The 22,456-nt window shown below is 31.1% G+C and overlaps 1 protein-coding gene across 2 annotated transcripts in view; it reads left to right on the top strand.

The window, feature by feature from the left end:
• LOC124369898 (unconventional myosin-XVIIIa) overlaps positions 1-22,456 on the top strand; it is a 145,279-nt gene that overhangs the window by 5,667 nt on the left and 117,156 nt on the right. For both annotated transcript variants that reach the window (XM_046828054.1, XM_046828053.1), the window contains exons 3-5: positions 968-1,574; positions 18,311-18,521; positions 20,183-20,306. In XM_046828054.1, the coding sequence (XP_046684010.1) occupies positions 968-1,574; positions 18,311-18,521; positions 20,183-20,306 (942 nt within the window). The remainder of the gene's footprint in view (positions 1-967; positions 1,575-18,310; positions 18,522-20,182; positions 20,307-22,456) is intronic.

Below are 22,456 nucleotides of genomic sequence, written 5' to 3'. Positions count from 1 at the left end.
TTATCCCATATAAATTGGCATATTTAATTATATTTTGTATTGTATATTTCATTAGAACGTAACATCCTGATATATTTTCTAGCTGCAGTTGTCATGATTAAAAATGTGTTATCATTAACTTGTGTAGGCAAAGTATACTTTAAATGTTTTCTGAGTTTATCTGAAGTTTCTGTTTTTATTTAATTCATGTGTTAATTGCTGCCACTTTTTGATTACTACAAAAATAACATTAATACAAAGTTGTAACCCTGCGAGTAACGTGGTCATTTTCCAAAGTCATTTAGCATAAAGTGCAAGGCTATATTCTGTAAAGTTCTAAGTGTTTGGGAAAGAAGTTACTATACAATAAAAATATTCATCCAGCAGATTTTCATAATTTTTTATTTACAATAATGTGAAGAAAATGACAAACACTTCCTGTATTGTTGTTGAAACAAGAATAAAACCATAAAAACGGTGTTTCAACAAAACACTTTTTTCTTTATAAAATATTAAAGTTTGAAAAATAGTTGGTGTATTGAGCAGACTGATTTCAAAAATGATTTGGCATTCAGCACATTTTTCTGGCCAGTAGAAAATTACACTAAAATTCAATGCTTTGGTAGTGTATATTAGGTTGATTATTTATTAATGTCAAAATAAATAATATTAAAATTACATTATTATTAAAACTCCAATTACAGATATTTGGTGCATTTTTTAAATACAAATTTGACAGGCTGCCATTTTGTACTAGATTGTGAGGCCTCTGGTTTATGGCATTGTACTTCTTTTACAAGGTCCTTTAAATTAGATGTCACTCAATGCGGGTTTACATTTAATATTTTAACTCCTCCCTCCAATCAGTAGGGGTTGAAGTTCCCGAAAATCATTACTTTTTGTTTTATAATGATCCCTCCATTGCTATTGGTTGATATATTTCTGTTCAATATGATATAGTTTTAATACTGTAATTGCTTTATTGCAGGTTAGACGCTCTCTGAAGATACGTGGCCGTCGTAAGGAGAAAGAAAAACTGCCCAGTGGAATAACCGCTGACTATAGTGCGAGTTTCTTTGCAGAGCTGAATAGAAACAGTGATGGAACCGATGGCCCCAGCTCTCAAGGTCGTAGCGATACACTGACACAAAGTGATAGTTCGGAAACAAGTTTAACATCACTCAGTAATCCGGGGACATCACAGCGCAATGTACTCCCTCCTTTACCTCCTCGTCCTCCGAAGCGAGGTATACTCAAATTGTCCCCACGGCTAGCGGGCAACAGCGAGTCCATCAGTCAAGCGGACAGTAACACCCTGATCAGAAACACTCTGCAGAACGAAGTCATCACCTACCAGAACCTGAACAAGCGGTCCGGGGTGGAGGGAGTGGAGACTAGTGCCGGGGACTCCTCGTCTGTCGGTAGCGGGGACCAGACGCTGAGCAGCTATCTGACACCCCCGGTGGTGAAGGACGGAAAGTCTCCCAGCGTGGACAGTCTCACTGACTCTGCCACCAACAGCAGTTTTGCGACACCACCCTTCAGCTGGAGCCCTGTCGGGGAGAACCACAGTCATCACAGTGCTCTGGAGAATGGTGAGTTGAGAATTACAGATTATAGATTAAATCTCATTGAGAAGAAATCACAGTAATCTAGAGAATGGAGCTACAGATAGATTACAATAATCCACAATAATTAGTTCACATTAAAGGGGACTTCAAATGTGTCTTTGGTCCCCTGGACTCAATGCCTGAGCTAGGGCATTCAAACTCAGTTAACATACAGGGTGTCCTTGAATTACTCTATCAAACTTCATCATATGATGTATCAGATCGAAATTAGTTGGAAACTTCATATAAAGTATAGTCCAATCTTGCGTAGTTTACTATCTGTCTGTCTGTTTGTTTTTTAGGGATGGGACTCAGTAAAACCTTTGTTATTCGGTTACTAATGTTGTTGTGAAATAAACTTGGCATTAAATTGTTCATATAAAAAATATGGGGTATTTTGTTATTCTTATAAATGTTTTATAAAATATTCCCTTTTTGAGTTTGTACGGTTTGAAAATTTAGTTTAGTCACCGATTTTAAACTTGAGGTGATGTTTTTTAAATTTATTTCAAAAACATATCTTAATTGTATTATAATATTTCAAAGATTGAATTTTATATCTGTATTCAAATTAAAGATATTCATATTTTCTAAAAAGAACAAACAGACAGGCAGATTGTAAACTAAGCAATATTAGGACTGTACTTTTTCGATCTGACAAATCATATAGTGTATTTGATAGATTAATTATAGACACAATGTACATTTATTAGTTTTATAGTAACAGTATAAAGTACAGTTTGATCATTATTTATTCATTTACAAATAGCGATTTACAAATCACAAATAGTGAAATTGATTTATTAAATTCTCAAAAAAATTTACATCAGTAGAAATTCCAAAACATCATTTCCAACCAATTTCAATGTTGAAAGAATTGCACATTGTACAATTTCAAACTAATCAAAATTATTTTAACAATGCATTAATTACTTATTTGTTCAAATGCTTATAATAAAATAGTTAAATAATTATCCTTTCATTTAGATTATTTCTATTGTTTGGCTATTTTTAAATGTATCCTATAAAGTTTGGCTGCTGTTTTTACTTTGTTTTAAGGCATGACAACTAAAATTTGTGTACAGAATTTAACTGTACATGTTAACAGAGTAAGTTTTTTCATTTTAAATCTCCAAGACTCTACAATTAACTAACTTCTTATTGGCCTAGTCTGCTCATGAACCATAAAGTCATTTGTATTCAGCAGGAACATAACGGTTGGCATGCGGTTCCGTGAACATTATCTTCAGCGAATAACAATGATAACCATGCACTCATTTAAAATAACAGTTATCATCCAGCATATCAGGGTTGTTATTCCTTAATAATTTAAACAAAAATGGGCTGTATGATGAATGTGACTGTTTGTACAAAACAAGTTAAAAACAGGAATGTGGAGATAATCCTGTCCAGTGTTATTGTGAAGTTCTTACTGCTTTATAATATCTGACAAATAGATATACTTCTGTTCAAGTTAAACTTGCTCACTTCTAATTCATTGCCTATAAAAATTCCATTGCAGGCCTATATAATTCTTGGATTACAAAATAGTAAAGAATAATTGTTTCTCGTATGATTATCTCTGGTTTTCTTAGAGTCTTTTGCAATTGCAATTCTTTCAACATTGATTTACACATAAATGCAAGTATTCAGCAAGTGTTGTATATCAATCAAAAGCTTAGATTCTCAGCTATAACATGCTATTATATGTGTAGTCGGTATATATTTTCTGAAGAGTAATTACACGTTTTATTATGCATTTATAAGTGAATTCATAGATTTTTAAATTTTTTTTTAGGACAAGGTATATCTAAAATATTACTCCAGTAAAACATGCATTTCTATTACCTTTATTATAACAAATATTGGGTTAACCTAAAAACTCGTATTTTATTGGACATACAAAGTCTTGCAGTAAAAGAATTTTTGTTATAGCAAAAAAATACTTCTAGAACATAAAAAATTTTTTTATAGATATATTTATCATTATTCAGCTATTTTTATTGATGGTAAAAGTTTTTGTACAGACCAGGGAACTCAAAAGTGGTAATTTTACAACAAATTAATGTATTTTATACCTAACCAGCTTCTTCAATTCATGTTGTAAAAGATCATATGTAACAAGTATACGTTTTGAGTAAAAACAATATATTTCAAAGCAATTTAAAGAACCCTTGGGAATGAGCTAAAACAGGACTTCTAACACAGGAGAAATAGATGGTCAGATCTAGGGTTGAGAAAATGCTGAAAATCACTTGGCTAAAAATGAGATGTAAGCTGCATTAACCATACGTAGAACTGGCATGTCAGTTCTTGGTTGTATCAAGTTCTGCCACTCGTGTTTGTTTTACCTAGCTCTCTGATAGTTTATTTATGTTATCACATGTTTATGATACTTCAGTAGGTACATTCAAAAACAAACAAAACAATGAACCAGTGGTGACGCTAGGACCTGGCTTTAGGGGAGGGGGGAGGAAAGGAAAAATCTGATTGAGGAGCATACCACAAAGGGAGGGGTTTAGAATAAATCTGAATTTAAATAAATTATATAAAAAAGTACGTTAAATATACCAGTTATTAGGTCTATTTTGTATGGTAATCTATATGAATATTTAAATTTAGTTCAATAGTATTTTCTATATTGTATAAAACCTGCTTAAATATACTTCTTTTTTATCTTTATAGTTTATTAGAAATATTTTTAATAAGAGAAACTTAACAAGTAATTGAAATTTGTTACATTAGTTGCTCGTCAACTAAAATTAATTTCAAATGTTTATTTCAGTCTGTGTTGATCCCTTAAAATGTATTATTTAAGTATACTGGAAAAAAAAAAACTGTACTTTGTGATAAAAAGCCTCAATTATAGAAAATACTCTTCATGGTGTGTTAATCCTTCTGTAATTACAAAATTATTTTTTTAAGATGGAGAGAAAAGTATTTTAACTTTCATATGAAACGTGAACTATTCTTTCGTTATGGGTGTGGATGTAAGAACAGATATGTTGGTTTTTAGTTCTAATCAAACAAGAGTTCAAATTTTAGATATTACAGTATTTATGTATTTAAAATGTGAAGAAGTAAATAAGTAAAAATTTTCATACTACATGACAATGGTTAAGCTCAACATAATTGAGTGCAGTACAGTTAAACAGAACAATTAATTAAACATAGTTAAGATTCAATGGTTTAACAACAATAATGGCTAATTTGTGAGTGGTGGAAAAAAGAATATTCCTAGGATGAAATGATCCTAATGTTAATAGTTTTTCATTTTTACCAGAAATATGTGTAAATCATAAGATTTTTAGAATCATCTAAGGTGGCATTCCCACCCTCCCCCCACTCCTCCTATAAACATATTGTGGATTACTATCAAGTAGTCGTAGTAATGAATAAGAGTAAACTACTCTGGTTTAAATTTGAAATAGTTTTAGTATTTATCTACGTACAAACTTGAGATGCACTGTTTCTCAAATTTAAAATTAAATATAGCCTATTATTCATGCTGTGGTTTCTAATGTTGAATGTTAAGTCCTACAGAAGTCGGATATTTTGATCCTCGCAAATGTCACCTGAGTGTAGGTTTATGGAGCGAATAATGTAGCCAATAAATCATTTGATATGACCATTATTCCCTCAGCCAGAAACGTTTAGCATAAACACGTTTAATGGGGGGTTTTGTTTGGACAGATGTGGCACGTACTGACCTACGCGTAACTGACTTTTATGCTTGTCGTTAATTTCAAATCCATCACCATAAAAGGGGCAATAAACAGCCAACCTACCACCCACCAGGACTTGCCGGTGGCAGTGTAGTACATGCCCACACGCGACCTTTGTGTTTGACAAACACAAATTGGCAAGTTCAAGTACAGTACGCACAAGGTATTTTAGTTGTTTTGTACTATGTTGTGCATTAAAAATTGCATAAACTGTTGTCGAAGTACAATAAATGTACAAACATCTCTTCAAAATAAAAGAAATGATAATTATAATTATTTCCAACAATTGTTTAATCTTTTTCCTTATATAATAAGAATTGTGATTAGCTTTACCGCAGTACTAGTGACATGTGAAAGGGTAACCAAGTTTGTCATTCAATTTAATGTATTGTTAGTAAAATCAAAATTTAATTTTTCTTACAAGAATTTTTATAAATATGGGTATTACGCCATTTCTTAAATTGTTTAGTGAGCTGAAACTATAAATTTAATGCCAGTTATGTGGCCACAGCTCTTGACTAAAACATTATATTGTAGGCTAAACATTATATATCCTATTCAAACAATGTTAAGAATAACATTTTTTTAAATAGAACGGTAGTCTGGAGGTCTTTTAAATTTAATCCGACTTGCCAAATTTAATCAAAAGCAAACTATAATACTCTGTAACTTTGAACTAGAATTCTTAGACATATTGGCTTTTGTGTCTTTTTGTTAGGTATAAAGTAGGCTAGAAATGTTGAAATCTGATCATCATTTTTAATAGTTTTATTCTATAGAAGAGTAAAATTTAACTATTAATTAAAATATGAATTTTTGGGTAGTTAAACCTGAAAATAAACAATTTTGAAAATTGTTGGTGGTGTATTATAGGTGACTTCACATTGATCTAATTACCAAATTTGAGAATAATTGGCACAGTGGTTAAACCTTTAGGACTACTTACATAATAATGAACCAGTTTAATTTAGGATTTTTTTGTATTAGTGGAAACCAAAACAAATAAAAACAAACTTTTCTCATTGCCTAAGCTGTCTTTGAAATATAATATTTATTGTTATATTGTAGTTTGATGATTGATAGTAAAGTGACAGAAAACTCATTTGTAAAAGTGGAATGGTGATACATATCATTATATCATAACCATACATGATGTCATTCAAGAGCTCATTTGATTAATTCAATGACTACATGCAATCAACCTGTTATGTGTTATTTATTTGCGTATTATCAGACATCGTTAACTAAAATTAAGGCCTAGGTTATGTAAATATTTAATTCATTAGACCATTTATCTTACTGTGAAAATATTCACAGTATATAATTTTCTTAGTATATATTTTAGAAAAAAATAAACTATGTTCTAAATTACACTGTCCCATAAGTCAGTTGTCACTTGTAATTTTTGTGACTTTCCGAGTACAGTTAAAAAAGATAGGAACCTGAATAGTGAACTAAGCTACAAAGATTTGGAAAAAGGTTCAAGATTCAAGATTCAAGATTCAAGATTCAAGATTCAAGATTCAAAAATTCTTTATTGTACATAGTACAGCGTTTGTACATGAATAGTGTCAATAAGTTTTTTTACAATATACTAATTAATCTATATGTCATTTAAAATTAAAATTATACAATGTAATAAGAAATAAACAATCAGAAGCTTATATACATGAAATACTAAAATTACATACCAGGCATTCCCAATCTACCTTCCCTCCCAAAACTCATCAAAGGGAGTACAGAGCCAGATTTATCAAATATATTTTTAACTCTTTTTTCATTTTAATAAATTTTGTTCATTTATTATTTTTGTTGGTAGTTTTGTTAAAAATTTATGGCCCATAAAATCAGTTCTTTTTTTGAAAAATTCTAGTTTGTGCTGGAGGGACATTTCTTTTAAATCTAGTATTATAATGATGTAAAAGTTTTGTAGGTTTTGCATTTCTCTCATTTGTTTTATATATATCACTGTCTCATATATGTATAGACTGTAAACAGTTAAAATTTTGTGTTCTGAAAACAAATTTTTGACAGATTCTGTTTTTTTTAGTCTAAACATTGCTCTAAGAGCTCTCTTTTTGTTGGCGTAAAAATTTTGTCTAAATTTTTCTTTGTCGTTGCACCAATATATACTAATTCCATAGGCTAAGTGTGAATGTACTAGTGAGAAATATATAGTCCGCAATGTCTGTATACTACAAATCTGCGACATCTGTCGGAGTGCATAGATACCAGAAGACATTTTATAAATTACGTGCTCAGTGTGTTTGTTCCATGACAGATTTCTCGTCAATTATGAGTCCTAAAAATTTTGTGTGCTCAACTTGGGATATATCATTATTATTTAAATTAATATCAAATTTGGGTGTTATTTCTTGATTGTGAGTGGAAAACGAAATGAAATTTGATTTAGTTGAATTTAAGAGTAATTGTTTGTTATCTAAATATTGTTTAACTAAATTTAGACTAATGTGAGAAGATATTTCTATATCTTCTTCTGAATTACCTGATATGGTGATGTTGGTATCATCTGCAAACAAAACAAATGCCACAGTCCTGCGGAACCACCTTAGGTAGTCCATTAATGTAACAGAGGAAAAGTAATGGGCCCAAAATGGATCCTTGAGGGACTCCGTATTTAATGGTTTCTATTTCAGACTTATATTTTCTTATAATGTGACACCTGCTCGGTTTTAATTTAGATGATGTGTGTTCTATTTCCACGTATTGTTTCCTCTCTGTTAAATATGATTCAAACCATAATAATTCTCTATTTTGAATACCTAGACTGTTAAGAGAGATTAGAAGTTCTTGGTGTGAGACGCTATCAAATGCCCGTGTGAGATCCAAGAAAATTCAATTACCTTTTCACCCCTATCCACCGAGTTGATTATTGACTGAATAAAGTCAAATGCCAGCGGTAGTAGTGGACTTTCCCGATCTAAAGCCATGTTGTTGCTTATCTAATAATTTATTGTTTTCTAAATAATTCACTAATTGAATATAAACTACTTTTTTCAAATATTTTAGAAAACACAGGAAGAAGAGACACTGGCCTGTAACATGACGGGGTCATTTGGGTTACCTTTTTTTGAAAATTGGGATTAATCTGGCAATCTTTAGTTGATTCGGAAAATAGCTTGAAATTAGAGATGAATTTATTAAGTGGACTAATGGCTGTAAAATGATGGAAGAGATTGTTTTATTGTTGTATAGTAACCTCATCATTTCCAGATGATGGTTTATTTTCAAAAGACATGACAATTTTTTTTTAAATGAGTTTTCTGAAATCTGATTAAATCTAAATCTATTATTTGTCGTATGAGCATGTGGAAAATTTAGTTGTTTTTTCATTTCTAGAAGGTAAATTGGGTAATACTGTTTTATCAAACTTACGTTTACAAAAAACTTATTAAATATATTTCCAACCTGTATTGGATCACTTACAACTTCCTTGTTTATATCTCTAAAAACTGTAATATTTTTTTTTACAAAACTGGTTTTTTATTTATTTCTGTTTTAATTAATTGCCATGTTGATTTTGAAAATGTTGCAAGAATTTATTAATCTTTTGATCAAAGTATTGCTTTTTTTCAATATATATAGCATTTTTCAATTCCTTTTTCATTTCTTTATTTTGATTTTAATTTTTATATCCTTAAGTATCCTACAGTTTTTTTTCTAAGTCTATCAATTTACACTGCTTGTATTTAATTTCATCAGTTATCCATTTACTTTTGTGATTTTCTTTTTTGGTGACTATCAATTTAGGAAAATGTACTTCAAAATTATAACTAAAAATAGAATAAAACACATCATATTTCATACGCACTGGTGCTTGGTAGACATCCGACCATTGCCGTATTTGCTTAGGCTGCTTAAGAATGACTTAATATTACTCTGTGTAAATTTTCTAATATATTTATTCATTACACTGTTCTGCCTTTCACCAAGATCTAAAATTTCAATTATCTGTGCATCATGGTCGGAAATGTGTGTTATGATGCCAGAGACTCTAGTTTTTATTAGAAGGTAGATTTGTAATAATATTGTCAATTGCTGTTTGTGATTCTAAAGTGACCCTGGTTGGAAAATCTATTTTGTAATGTAAGTTAAACGATTTTAAAATACTATTGAATTTGTTGTAAACAGTATCCTTATTCAAAACATTAATGTTGAAATCTCCTATTAATACAATATTTTTGAATTTACTACACAAGATATTACACAAAACCTCCAACTTAGACAAAAAAGGATCAATGTAGCAATATTTAGGACTTCTGTAGAGACAGGCCAACACAAAAGAGTATGTGCCAACATGCACCTCCGTAAGACAACATTCAAACTCTTTCTCAGTCAGCAGTGATTGTATAGAGGGAATTAAAAATGTATTGCATTTAATATATTTTCTAGCTAAAATCAGTGGTACCTCCTCCAATAGAGGTAGCTCTAGAAAAATGTGAAATTTTGTTATAATTTGTAATATTTAAAACTTCAAGTTCTGAATATGTCATTTTGTGTTCTGTTAGGGCAATTATATCTGGTTGAATTTTCATCTGCTATTACTTTTAATAGACTGATTCGTGATGGCAAATGGTGTACATTTTGGTGAAAAATAGAGAATTGCTTCTCCCACGTCCCAGAGGTACACTTGGACAACCCCAGTGCTAAGTCAGACCTGCCTCCACATTGTGCCCTGCTAAAAAATTTCTCCATAATCAGAGCACTCAAGAAATTCATTTAGCACCACTTCACTAGACTCATCCGATGCGTCGTTATCCCGATTGTGTAGTGTGTCTGTGGTTCTGTCCAATTCGTGGACCGCTGGCCTGCTGGGTTGGTGGGTTGATGATCTGCCCATCCACTGCTTCACTGGACTGTCTGGTCGGTAAACCACTGGCCTGCTGGGTTGGTGGGTTGATGGTCTGCCCATCCACTGTGTCTCTGGACTGTATGGTCGGTAAACCACTGGCCTGCTGGGTTAGTGGGTTGATGGTCTGCCCATCCACTGCAATTACTGGACTGTCTGGTCGGTTAAAACCACTGGCCTGCTGGGTTGGTGGGTTGATGGTCTGCCCACCTGCTGTGTGATCATCGGTTAGTGGGCCACTGTCTCGCATGGCTGGTGAGTTGTTGGTCCATCCAGCTGTTGAGTCATCAGACTGTCCGACCACAGAAGTGATGTCTTCAACTCTGTCAGGAATTGAGTCTTGTGTATTTTCAAACTGTAGCAACCCCGGGAAGACTGTGAGATCTTGTAGCCAATTATACTCGTGCGATGCCCTAGTCACCAAAGTAACCGGATCTTTTTCCAAGCAGAGACGGACTCAAAGTACTGCACATGTAGGAGCTTGTTTGCACTCAACAGTTGTATTTTCCAGTTTCACTGGAGATTTCAGCTGGAGTTGTGTAAGTGGCAGCTCTGTTCTGATACTGGCATTGAGATGAAATGTTGCAGGGATTTGATGAACTCTGAGTGTGAATATCCATTGAACAAGATTCTTTTAGCAGTAGGTTGTTCAAAGGTGACAATCTTTACATTTGCTCCAGTGTTCAGTTGGAAGTTTACTATTTTTGCTGCAAAATCTTCAACTGATATTTTGTCTCGGAACGCATTCCCATGGGGGAGCAGATCAGTTCCTTGAGATTTCTTTTTTTAAAATCCCTCTTGGAGTTGTGCAAAAAGCTTGAGCATAATCCGTAAGATGTTGGCTTTGTATCATATTTCGGCTTTGTTACGAGGCCGTCGTAAACTGTAGCTGAACCATCAGGTACTTGACATGTCAGGTGGCTGTTCACAAAATCAGAATGGGAAGGCCTTCCAAAATGTCTTTTAAAAAATGACTGCAAACGCCTGCAGTCATATTTCGAGAATTGCTCACATCAGCTGAAATACAGTGAGAGAAGGCAGTGGTTTTGCATTTTCCCGAATTGTTTGATTTCGTCCTCCATATTTTTTATCTAGAATTGTGATGTGCTTTGTTTCCGGAATTGAGTATATTGCAGTTGAGTTTATCGCAGTTGAGCTTGTGTTAGTCCTTGAGATCAATTTGTTTATTTTATAACTTAAAAACTTTTTGCCTAAATAACTGAGATGTATTCCTGATGCATCATAACCACAGTTTGATAATCCTGTCAAATCCAGAAAAAATAGACGCCAGGAATTGAATGGGATAGCTCATGGATATATAGATTAGCTCTCATTATATCTTCGTTGATTTGGTGTTGAAGAGCCAAGTCACGTCTGAATGGTATCGTTCCAATTAGGATTTTACAAGGCTTGAGAGCCATTACTGCAGGTCTTAGGTTTTTCAAAAATGTATTTAATTTGTCCATTATAAATGTCATTGGCCCCTGCAATTTGTGTTACAAAGTTGTTTCTGTTTTTTACTAAGTCACTAGCACCACTCATCACTCTATCCAGGTTGGCTCCCGGTATTACACAACTTTTCACACTAACAGTTGAGTTTATTTTTTTTAAATGATAGTCCAAATGTCTGCCATGACTGTCGCTCAAAATTGTCAAGGTTGCAAACTCCCCTGCTTGTATATTTTTCCCAATCACTAAATTTATGTTGCTTTCAGATTCATTTATGCTATTCTTGCTATTTTCTATATTTGATATTAACTGATTTTTTTTCTAATAAGGCATCCTGTAGACATTTTATTCTATCATACATATCCAAATTAATTTTAGTGATCTTTTTTTCCTTTTTTTCCTGATTAGTCTGAGAGCTGTTGTTAACTAGAAACTTTTGGAAAGGTGTTTATTTTTAGGCAATGAAAAATTTGGCAATTGTACTCTGCAGATGAAGCACTTCCGCTGATTTTTCACTTAACTGCTTCTCAGTAATATATTATTTTTCCAAGTAAGACTTCATTTTTTACCCTTTTCATTCTTGATTTTATCCTCCAGATCTTGGTTTATTTGTTCCATTATTTTCAATTGCTTGTTTCATCTCACTCTGATTACTCCTGTGGCAACATAACTTACTGTCTGTACTTTGACTACTTTCTGTGACAGTGAGATTATTAGATTCCATTTTTAAGTTTCTCCAATGTTATATCCTTTGTTTTTAAATCTTTTAATAAGCACTTGTTTGTTGAGATCTGTTTTGCATGTAGAGATTTTTCAAGTTTTAGTGCGGCTTCTAGTTTTAAACATTTTATTAACTGTGTTTCTGTTGCTTTCTTCATATTCTAAACATAAGTTATTTCTTATTTCTACTTCTTTCTTCAATTTATTATCCTTGAATTTTTATTTCCAATATTTTTTTCTCTCAATTCAGAGTCTTTATCTTCTAAAATTAGTTTATTCATCTCTTCAATTTTTTTGATTTTATCTTCAACACTCTCGGTGTGCAAGTTATTCATTAGCATTTTCAAATCGTGTAGCTCTTTCTTTTTTCTTCATTTTCTTTCAGTAACGCATTGCCAACCTCTGCTGCAATCGTCAAAGATGTTTCAAGATCTAATTTCTCATCATTTTCAAGAGCAGATATTTTTACTTGGAGTTTTTCAAGGTCATCCGAACTCTCTTGACCGCTACACGGGTGACACTTCCAGCCTGCATTGCTTTTCTTTTGATAGTTTACGAAAGACTTCATCTGTCATGTCAATACATTTGACATGATACCACATACTACATGGCCCATTACAGTGAACTGCTGATGAACGAACTCCTTTTTTACAAATACCACAAGGATAATTGTTTTTCTTCATATTTCATATAGGTGCAAATGATACCATATAACGTTACTTTATGAGAGGCCTAAATGAATATGATTTATATAGGCTTAATCTAATTTCATGTGGGATATATTGGAATTACAATGAAGAGTCACTTTAATTTCAGTGAAGAATCACAATGTAGAACAGTCAAAGGACCAAATACAGTCTGAACTTGAAAACCAAATGTTTTTGGAACATTTCTGATACTGTTTGTGCTTCATTGGAGAAAAGATGCTTGTCTAGAATGGTGTGGAAAAGACTTGTAATATCGTTTGAGTGTTATCCTTGGTAACTTTTTACATATAAAATATTATTTTACTTATTGCTTTTTATTTCTATGTATAATCTTTTTTTCTATAATTGTACCTTACACCTTTGTGACAACCGACTATAGGAACATCCTTATACACTTAAAATAGACAGACTCGCATACTTAAAATTAATTTTTATTGCATTTTATAGTAATTTAAATAATTTGAGTTATACAGTGAGATTTTAATTTGTAATTGGAATTACATGAAGTATTAAATAGTTAATTCCAAACATGGGGGATTGCTAAATACATTAGATTTAACAAAAACTTTTTAATAATAATAATAATCTATTTTACTTTGTTTACTGAATATTTTCCTTTGTCTTTTACTTTATAGTGTCTTTTCCTTAAGAACTAATAATTGTATAATCATTTAACATTTTCATGGTGATCATTTGTCTCATACATAATGGTTTAAGCTGCAGGGTTGTAGTTTTCAGGGCTCTTTGGATTATTAAGTACAACTTAATGATTGATATTGACCAAATTTGCCATGCTGGTTTAGTTAGTAAAACACATCCAAAAATTGCATCTTTGAAATTTTAAATCTTGTACGTCATAAACCCAAAAAGTGTTTTGCAGTCTGAAATCAGCATATTTAAACATAACTGCTGCTGCAACAATTTTCACTAAATGTAAACCAATAATAGTGCATTAAATGTTTAACAAAGTGGCATCAACTGCATATCTCTAAAAATTCTCATTCAATAGTAATAAAAGATTGAATGTTAATTTTAAACTAAATACAATTTAAATTGTGGTACAGACCACACAGATTGTCTTGATTTTTTATGAAACTCAGCATGTTATTGCAAAATGTTAATACCCATGGAGAATAATTTAATTTTTAATCTTTAAGACATAAAATCCAATAAATTACAACTTGTAAAGCTTGTATATTTTGGTGTACATTACAGTTGTTTTAAAAAAAGGCTCTGGTAATGTAGATTAAGTTAAACAATTTAAATTTTATAAAGAAAACATTAATGCCATAAACCACAACAGTACAAAAATTAACTTCATAGTAAAATAGAAAGCGATTATTAACAAATTTTGTTATTATTTTGCCAACATGTAGCTCAAAATGTTAAACAATTAATGAGTATATTTCATTGTTCAAATAGGCTTGAATTAAACCTAACATTTATAAAAGTACTTATAATATTGCTGGAATAAACCTTTCATTCGTTCAATTTTGATTTCAGATAATACAGAGATTCAAACAACCTCCTATCCTATACTTTCCACAACCGTCTGGTAATGTGAAAAATTGTAATGCAATGCCGTGTATTACTGTCCAGGGAAAACATTATCAAAATAAAATAGATAAAAAAAGTAGCGCAGTCGCGGGACTGACCAACAGAAGTGACTACTTCTTATAACGGGCTTTGAATACAAATCTTGAAGAAGTATGTTTCCTAATTATTAAATGGTTATTTTTGTATACTTTAAAATAATATGAGACACTAAATTCTGTAACATAAAAAAGTTTTATTTTTTCTATTGATTTTATACATATGTTTCTAATATTTTTTTTACATTTCATACATAATAATGATCACTGAATTCTAAATATTAAAGTAATAAATATTTATACATTTTCATTATTATTTATTAGTGTCTATAATTGTATCAGTATCATTTCCACTAAATTCTGGTAGTTCCTAAGACATTACTTCATTTTCAATGTCATTATATTCTAAAAATGAAATTATGGGTTTATGATAACTGAAATAAAAAATAAAAACTCTGGATAAAACCAATCAATCAATTTTATGTTGGATTCATTTCTGTAAATTAATAGTTTGTAGATATATAAAAACCAGTATATATTTTAGTCTCTTTTCCATAATTGTTTTGCGTTGGAATATTTTTAGTGTGTTAAAGTAAACATAGCTACTAATAGCAGAGTATGAATTGATTTTGTAAATTTTGACAGCTTTTAAATTGGTGCTTAGTAATCTTACTTGAAAAATTCCATAACCAAGGAAGCAGGGATAGATCTAAACTATGCAATATTTCGGACATCATTTATGTCAATAATAATTTGAGTAATCTGATCGTACAGTTAGAAAACAATTCATTGTAAAACACTACTAGATTAGAGAATTGTTTTGATATTTTCCTTATCATATCTAATGTTGTGTGTTGTGGTTTACATTTCCATTACAATCTCTCATAACAGATATTTCATTAATATCAACTTTTGTTAGATCAGATCAGATGTTTATATAACAGTTTGTTTATGTTTCGATAAAGCTGTTATTCTTCTTTGAAAGCATGTGGAAAACATAAACATGCGTGACGGTACTAAAAAACTGCTACATCCTTATGTTTGGACGTAATGATAGGAGACATCTAGTTTTTTAAGGATAGACAAATTTCCTTTTTGCTTTAATTAATTAATTGCTATTACCCCACAGACTGTAGACCTGTGCAAGAAACTTATCAAGCTTAATAAGGAGGAGAGTTGGTATGGCACAAGATGGACAGTGTTAATAAAAGTTTACCAGTCCAGGAAGGATTTGAACTGGATTATCTATAACTCAACTCAATGTCCAATGCCTTAAAATGTCAGACAACCGGCTCTCGTAAAGATTTTTTTACTATGCATCCAAATGCTTTTTTTTTCTTGTAAAGTGCATATATTTGGCAATTAAATAATGAAGCAACAATGTACGAGATTTTTTCCACCAATATGAACAATGTAAAATTGTTTGAGGTTCAACATTATTCTTATGGGGTTTAAATCAAGATGACCACCATTAGTCTTGGCGTTTAATAAGGGTTTATAATAATACTGAATTTCATTAAATTTGATTAAACAATTTAAAATTACTGTTATTTAAAAACAAATTAAAGTATATTTTATTATTTACCATTAAGTTGTACTTAATAATCCAAAAAGCCCTGAAAACTACAACCCTGCAGCTTAAACCATTATGTATGAGACAAATGATCACCATGAAAATGTTAAATGATTATACAATTATTAGTTCTTAAGGAAAAGACACTATAAAGTAAAAGACAAAGGAAAATATTCAGTAAACAAATTAAAATAGATTATTATTATTATTATTATTAAAAAGTTTTTGTTAAATCTAATGTATTTAGCAATCCCCCAGGTTTGAAATTATTTTTTTAATACTTTATGCAATTCCAATTACAAATTAAAATCTCACTGTATAACTCAAATTATTTAAATTACTATAAAACACAATACCTACCCCCCCTACTACTAAAACCCTTCCTTTACTTCCTTCCCTTCCTTTTCCTTACTTTTTTCCTTTTACTATAAAATGCAATAAAAACTAATTTTAAGTATGCAATTCTTTCTATTTAGTCAAGTCAACGCTTACTAGACATACGGTAGTTGATATTTTTTATCCACTTATTTATATATTTTATTTTGTATATTTTTTTCCTGGACAGTACGGTAATACCAGGGAAAAAATAAATAATAATTAAAAAAATAAATTTTTTTACATTACCAGACAGTTGTGGAAAGTATAGGATAGGAGGTTGCTTGGAGATAATTATTTATTAATCACCCAAAAAAAAAAAAACAGATATTTTTGCTGAAAACCAAAATTTAACTATTTTTACTACCATATTACATTCTCCTTTTAGTAGTATCTCAAAATCCACCTCTGCCTCTTATGACCTCCTCCACATCAAAAGGCATGAGGTAATATAAAGTAGTAGTTCCGAGTTATAATTAGTTTTATGTGATGGATAATTGGCCTAAGAAAGAAATATAAAAGGAATCAAGTAATAGCAGCACACATTATATTTTGTCATTCAGAGTAAAAATGTTCTTTCATCATTCGTGTTGAGTGTGCTTGTGTCCTTGAACCTCTCAATTACAATTTAAACCAATTGAGAGAATTATGTTGAGGTAAAACCTTTAACTAAATTGTTTGGAATTTAAATAAAGAAGTCACGAGTTACAGTTGTCCAGTTGTGAACTCGTGATGAACTCAATCAAATGCCTCAGGTAAATAATGGGCAATGGTCAAATCTAAGAGCAATGGTCAATACTCTGAAGTGAAAAGTATCTCATTTAAAAAAGAAAAATAACTCCAAAACAAAATGTATTTATATTTAATTTTGTAGTCAAGCCAAATTGTTAGTTCTTTTTATTGAGTCACTTCACTTAATTTTTACATATAAAAATACCATAGTATTGAAATAAAATCATACTGTTGGAATGAGAAAAAAGGTTAAAACAAGACAAACTCAAAAGTGTAACCAGAAATCCGCTGTTGATGAAAAGTTTTGAAATAGCAAAAAAATATATTGTAGTTTATTTGTACCAGAAAAAATATGTATTATATTCTTCATTTTGTTGCAAAAAAATAAGAACTATAAAAATCTGTCAAGTGGTTATAGAACAAAAGTTTTTTCTGAAATGCTTATAAATATACAAAAATCAGGGTGGTAGTTTAAGGGGGTAACAGCAAAATAGCTATGACACTCAATTGGTTAAAAGAACATAAAAACTGCAGATGTTTGCAAAAAAAGAGCTTTATTTTAATAAGTTTATTTTTGATGTTTTATGTCGAACTTCCAATTCAATTTTAACATTAATATTTGAGTTCATTATTGAATTATGATTATTCTGTGTTGCGAGAAGTCTTGGAAGACCTTATGTTTTGAAATTTTTTGGGGGTTAAAACTCATTTTTGGTATTGTTTAATAGTTTGTCTTATATTTTTATTTTTTTAAATTACTTACAATCTGATTATTATGCAACATAGAGAACCTTTTTATACATGTTGAAATATGATTTCTACATTTTTTATGGGTTTACTTTTATTATTTGCAACTGTTGAAAATTTAGTAAGGAGGATGACTTTATGTTTACCCTTTATATTTTTTCAAACTTAACACCCTTAGCTGTTGTACTTTTTTCATTCCTTATTGTACAAATTTCTTTCTTTATTTTAAAGGACTGTGTTGCGAGCTTCCTATGCCAAAGATTGAACCAGTCAGACTGCCAGAGCCTCGTGTGTTGACAATCTCAAGACAGCCATTGCCTCGGAATGACTTTGGTTTCTCGCTACGCCGTGCGATGGTGGTGGAGCGAGATCTGAGTGGAGGTGGAGGTTATAATCTCTCTGCAGTCATCTTCGCCGAACCAGGAGCCATAGTTCAACACAGGTATACATACATGTAACATCACATCTTGTGTAAATACTACAATTGGCATTACATATAGTTATTATGTAACGTTTCAGTGTAGGTACATAAATAGTTATAATGTTCATTTTTAATCCTTCCTCTTCTACTGTTTATAAAAAGTATTTTATAACTAGACTATTTTGTATTTTTAAATATTTTATGAGTATTTTACATGCAAATTTTAATTAATGTAAAACTAGGTTATTACAGTGAGATTTAATAATAGTTGAATTTGTGCGAATTTTAATAATCAGAGAATAATGTTTTAAAGATAGTGGGAGACTGGGGGCCTTGCAGTCTAATGTATGGTTAGATTTTGAGTTAGAGATAGCTTTGTGTGATGATTTTCAGACCAGCAATGATGAGTAATTTTAGCAATCTAAATCTTTTAGTAAGATTAAGAATGTTATCAGGTGTTAATTGTGCACCTGATGAGAGAATGAGAACATCTCTTTATCTAGATTACTCTTGATTTTATGGTCTAGGTATCTATGATGTCAAAACGATGCAAAGAGTTTGTTTTGAACGTGTTCATCTCCAACTTTCTTTTTAGATCTCTTCAGGCATGGGTGACTCCAGATTCCAGGAGTCAAGTCTTTTTCAGCGTCAGATTTCAGAAGCTGCTTTAAGCAGAAGATGGACTAGAGCTAAACTCAACATTCACATTAAGAATGTTATAATTAATTATCTTACCTGTATGAGTTGTGAATTGTCATTTGTTGAGAAACATACAGACAAGTGGAAAACTAACCACTATGCATTATTTATTCTATCATAAAACACATAGATAGTTTTATGTATCTTCTATTGAAAGGAAACTGTAGACATTGCAACTAGAGTGCAAGTTGCCTTTCTCTCACCTTATTGGTTGAGCTTTAGTGAAGCTTATCACTTGTGGGGCTGGAAAAATTTCATGTCTGTCTGTACGATATCTCGAAAACGAACTGACTACAATACTTGAAATTGTTCATGAAGATTCATTTCTTTATAATAAACACTGAGTTCGATGATTGTTCATGTCACTTCATAGGATTTGGTTGAGTGTTAGCAAAGATTTTTACATTGGTGTTATGGGTAATCATGATTGCAATGAGAAAATAAGAGAATAAATAAATTTGTGAACAAAGTCAATACACTCATAAGAGATTCAAACATGTGGTATATTAACACATTCAGCCTAAATATACACATACAATATCATTTTATAATTTCTTAGTATGTAGACTTTTACTATTTAAACACTGATACAAAACCAAATTTAATGAGCACAAAACTCCTGAATATATCATGTGGCAAGATATGTTGAGAAAGATTTCATTTGTAGACATTAGATTTTACTTGTAACTTGCATTTCTACAAGAATGAGTTTTATGACGTGTCATTTTAATGTCAAATTTTTTGTATGATTGTCTTTCTGTCTGTCTGCTTGAAATGATCCATAAATTTGAAATTTAGCATTACAACCTCAGCAAAGCATGTTATGACACATGTGGTGTGGCTTACTTCTACTTTGTTAATAATAAATAATAATTTGGTAAACACATTAATTTGAGTTTAAATTTGCACTTTGAACATTCTGGCAGTCTTAAATTAAACACTAGTTTAAATGATTTACAAATAATCAACATTTTGTTTTCCAGGAACGACACAGGTTTGTTGCCTGGAGACAGACTACTAGAGGTTAACGGGTGTAATGTTGACGACAAGACCAGAGAAGAAGTTATAGAAATGATCAAATCCTCCGGATCTTCTGTTACTGTCAAGGTAACGTACTTTCTATCAATTATCATTAACGCTTTTATCATTATGTACTGTATAACCTCAAACTTATTGTCAAATAATACCTCATGGAGAGTAGGCAGTAATCTCGAAAATCTCACACCTACTCACACCTACAACTTTTAAGGAAATACACAACATTTTAACCTCATTCAAACCTACACTGTCTTCAGGTACCGACAACATTCCATCACGAATTCTAAAATATTGCAAAGAAAAACTTTCTTATCCTCTGGTACAATTAATCAACAGATCTATGGCTGAAGGCATTTTCCCCTCCTGTTTAAAGATCGCAAAACTGTATCCATTTCACAAACAAGCCTCCAAAGAGGTAGTCCAAAACTATCGGCCCATTTCCTTGTTACCAACTGTTTGAAAGGGTAGTCTTTAATAGACTCATTGAGCACTTCATACAAAATTGATTAACTAGTCAGTGGGCAACATGGCTTTATATCTGGCAGATCTATAAATACAGCACCGTTAAATCTGAGAGAGCAAAGTTTTTCAATGCCCTACCAAGAAGTCTCAAGAATAGTCTACCAACAGCTCTAAAGAAGAAGCTGAAAGACTGGTTCATTGACAAATATTTTTACTCCATTGATGAATTTTAGTACAGAAATTTGAAACTCTAAATACTTTAACATTGTATGTTTTTGTTTAAATATTGATTTAAGTTAATATGATGCACTTTCTAAACTTGATATTTATGAAATAAAGAAATAATGATATTTCATTTATCGTTTTATTGTCAAGACAAATTGTACTTTTAAAATAACAAAAACATTCTTTAAAATTAAGCCATTAGTAGACTTTCCTGAAGACAACAGCTCTGAAGCTGTAAAACCTGATCAGTGTTAAATTTAACTGATCCTCAATTCTGGAATATGTTGTTGACTCAGGGGTGTGATGTACCCAGCAATGGGCGTATCCGGGAACGTAATGAAGTCATTTGTAATGAAACATTTTATTGTTTGTTTAAAACAACTGGAGAAAACTATGAAAGTATTCATTTGTGTCCTAGTGTACTTGTGAATAGAACTGCATTGTAGTGTATTTTGGACTCTGCATTAGAGTATTTGGTATTGATGTGAGATGATAAGATTGCACTGTAATGAATTGTTGTGCTGTGCTGTTGGTTATGCTGACAGTAGCAGTTACAAGGGAAATGCTTAGCAGACGATGCTACAGCTGACTCACATTTTCCTGGTGTACACTCTGAAGTATGATTTAAAAGTGGAAAGGCTTTTGGAAACGTAATTTGTATTATTATAAGTTAATGAATAGAGAATGAAAATTCATGGATTTGGAAGATTTTTGAGCCATTAAATAATTTAGTTAGAGACTTGCAGTTAACAGAGACTTACAATTATGGCTTATTATGTTTGGATTGCATGTAACTTAGTTCAATAATATAAAAAAACACAGCTTGTTGAAGATATAATATTCTTTTAAGTACATTCTACTCTAGAAGTTTTATCTGTAACCAACATACCTGGGAGTTCTCAAAGTTGTTTGTTTAGTGTTACTAAGGAACAATTCTATAAATAATGTAAAATGTCAACAGATGCAAACAACATCAATCCAAGCTTTTCCATTCTAAATAGATTTCATATCGATATGGGTACATGCAATGCATAGAAAACCTACTGGGGGTGGATATTTTAATAATCTTGTAATTGCAGAGCCGAGGTACTATATAATGAGTCATATAGTTGGTCATTTTTCTCTCCATGGTACCCCTGAATTGTTAGCAGGTGCCCATATAATGAAATACCCATAGTCAATGCTACAACCCAAAAAAATTCACAAAGGGTTTTTGTATAATTAATTAAATTAAATTTTATTTATAAAAATGTGTATGCATTAATAATTGTGTAAATGTAGATTAATTGTAATTAATCTATACTTGTTGGAATTCATTGTAAAAAACCACGCTCGGCAGGCATTAAGTTTATAAATAAAATCCCAAAAACTTACTTATTATAGAAAATGATTTATTGTTCAAAAGATGCCTTAAAATATTGTTGACTAATAAAGCTTTATATTAATTTAAAGATTTTGTGGAAATATAACAATATTTAAAATGAATTATAATTGATGTTGTTCTTTATTTATATCATTTTAAATGTAATTGT

The sequence above is a fragment of the Homalodisca vitripennis genome, chromosome X (genome assembly GCF_021130785.1).
Source record: "Homalodisca vitripennis isolate AUS2020 chromosome X, UT_GWSS_2.1, whole genome shotgun sequence".
NCBI classification, from domain to species: domain Eukaryota; kingdom Metazoa; phylum Arthropoda; class Insecta; order Hemiptera; family Cicadellidae; genus Homalodisca; species Homalodisca vitripennis.
This window is presented reverse-complemented; position numbering and strand designations above follow the sequence as displayed.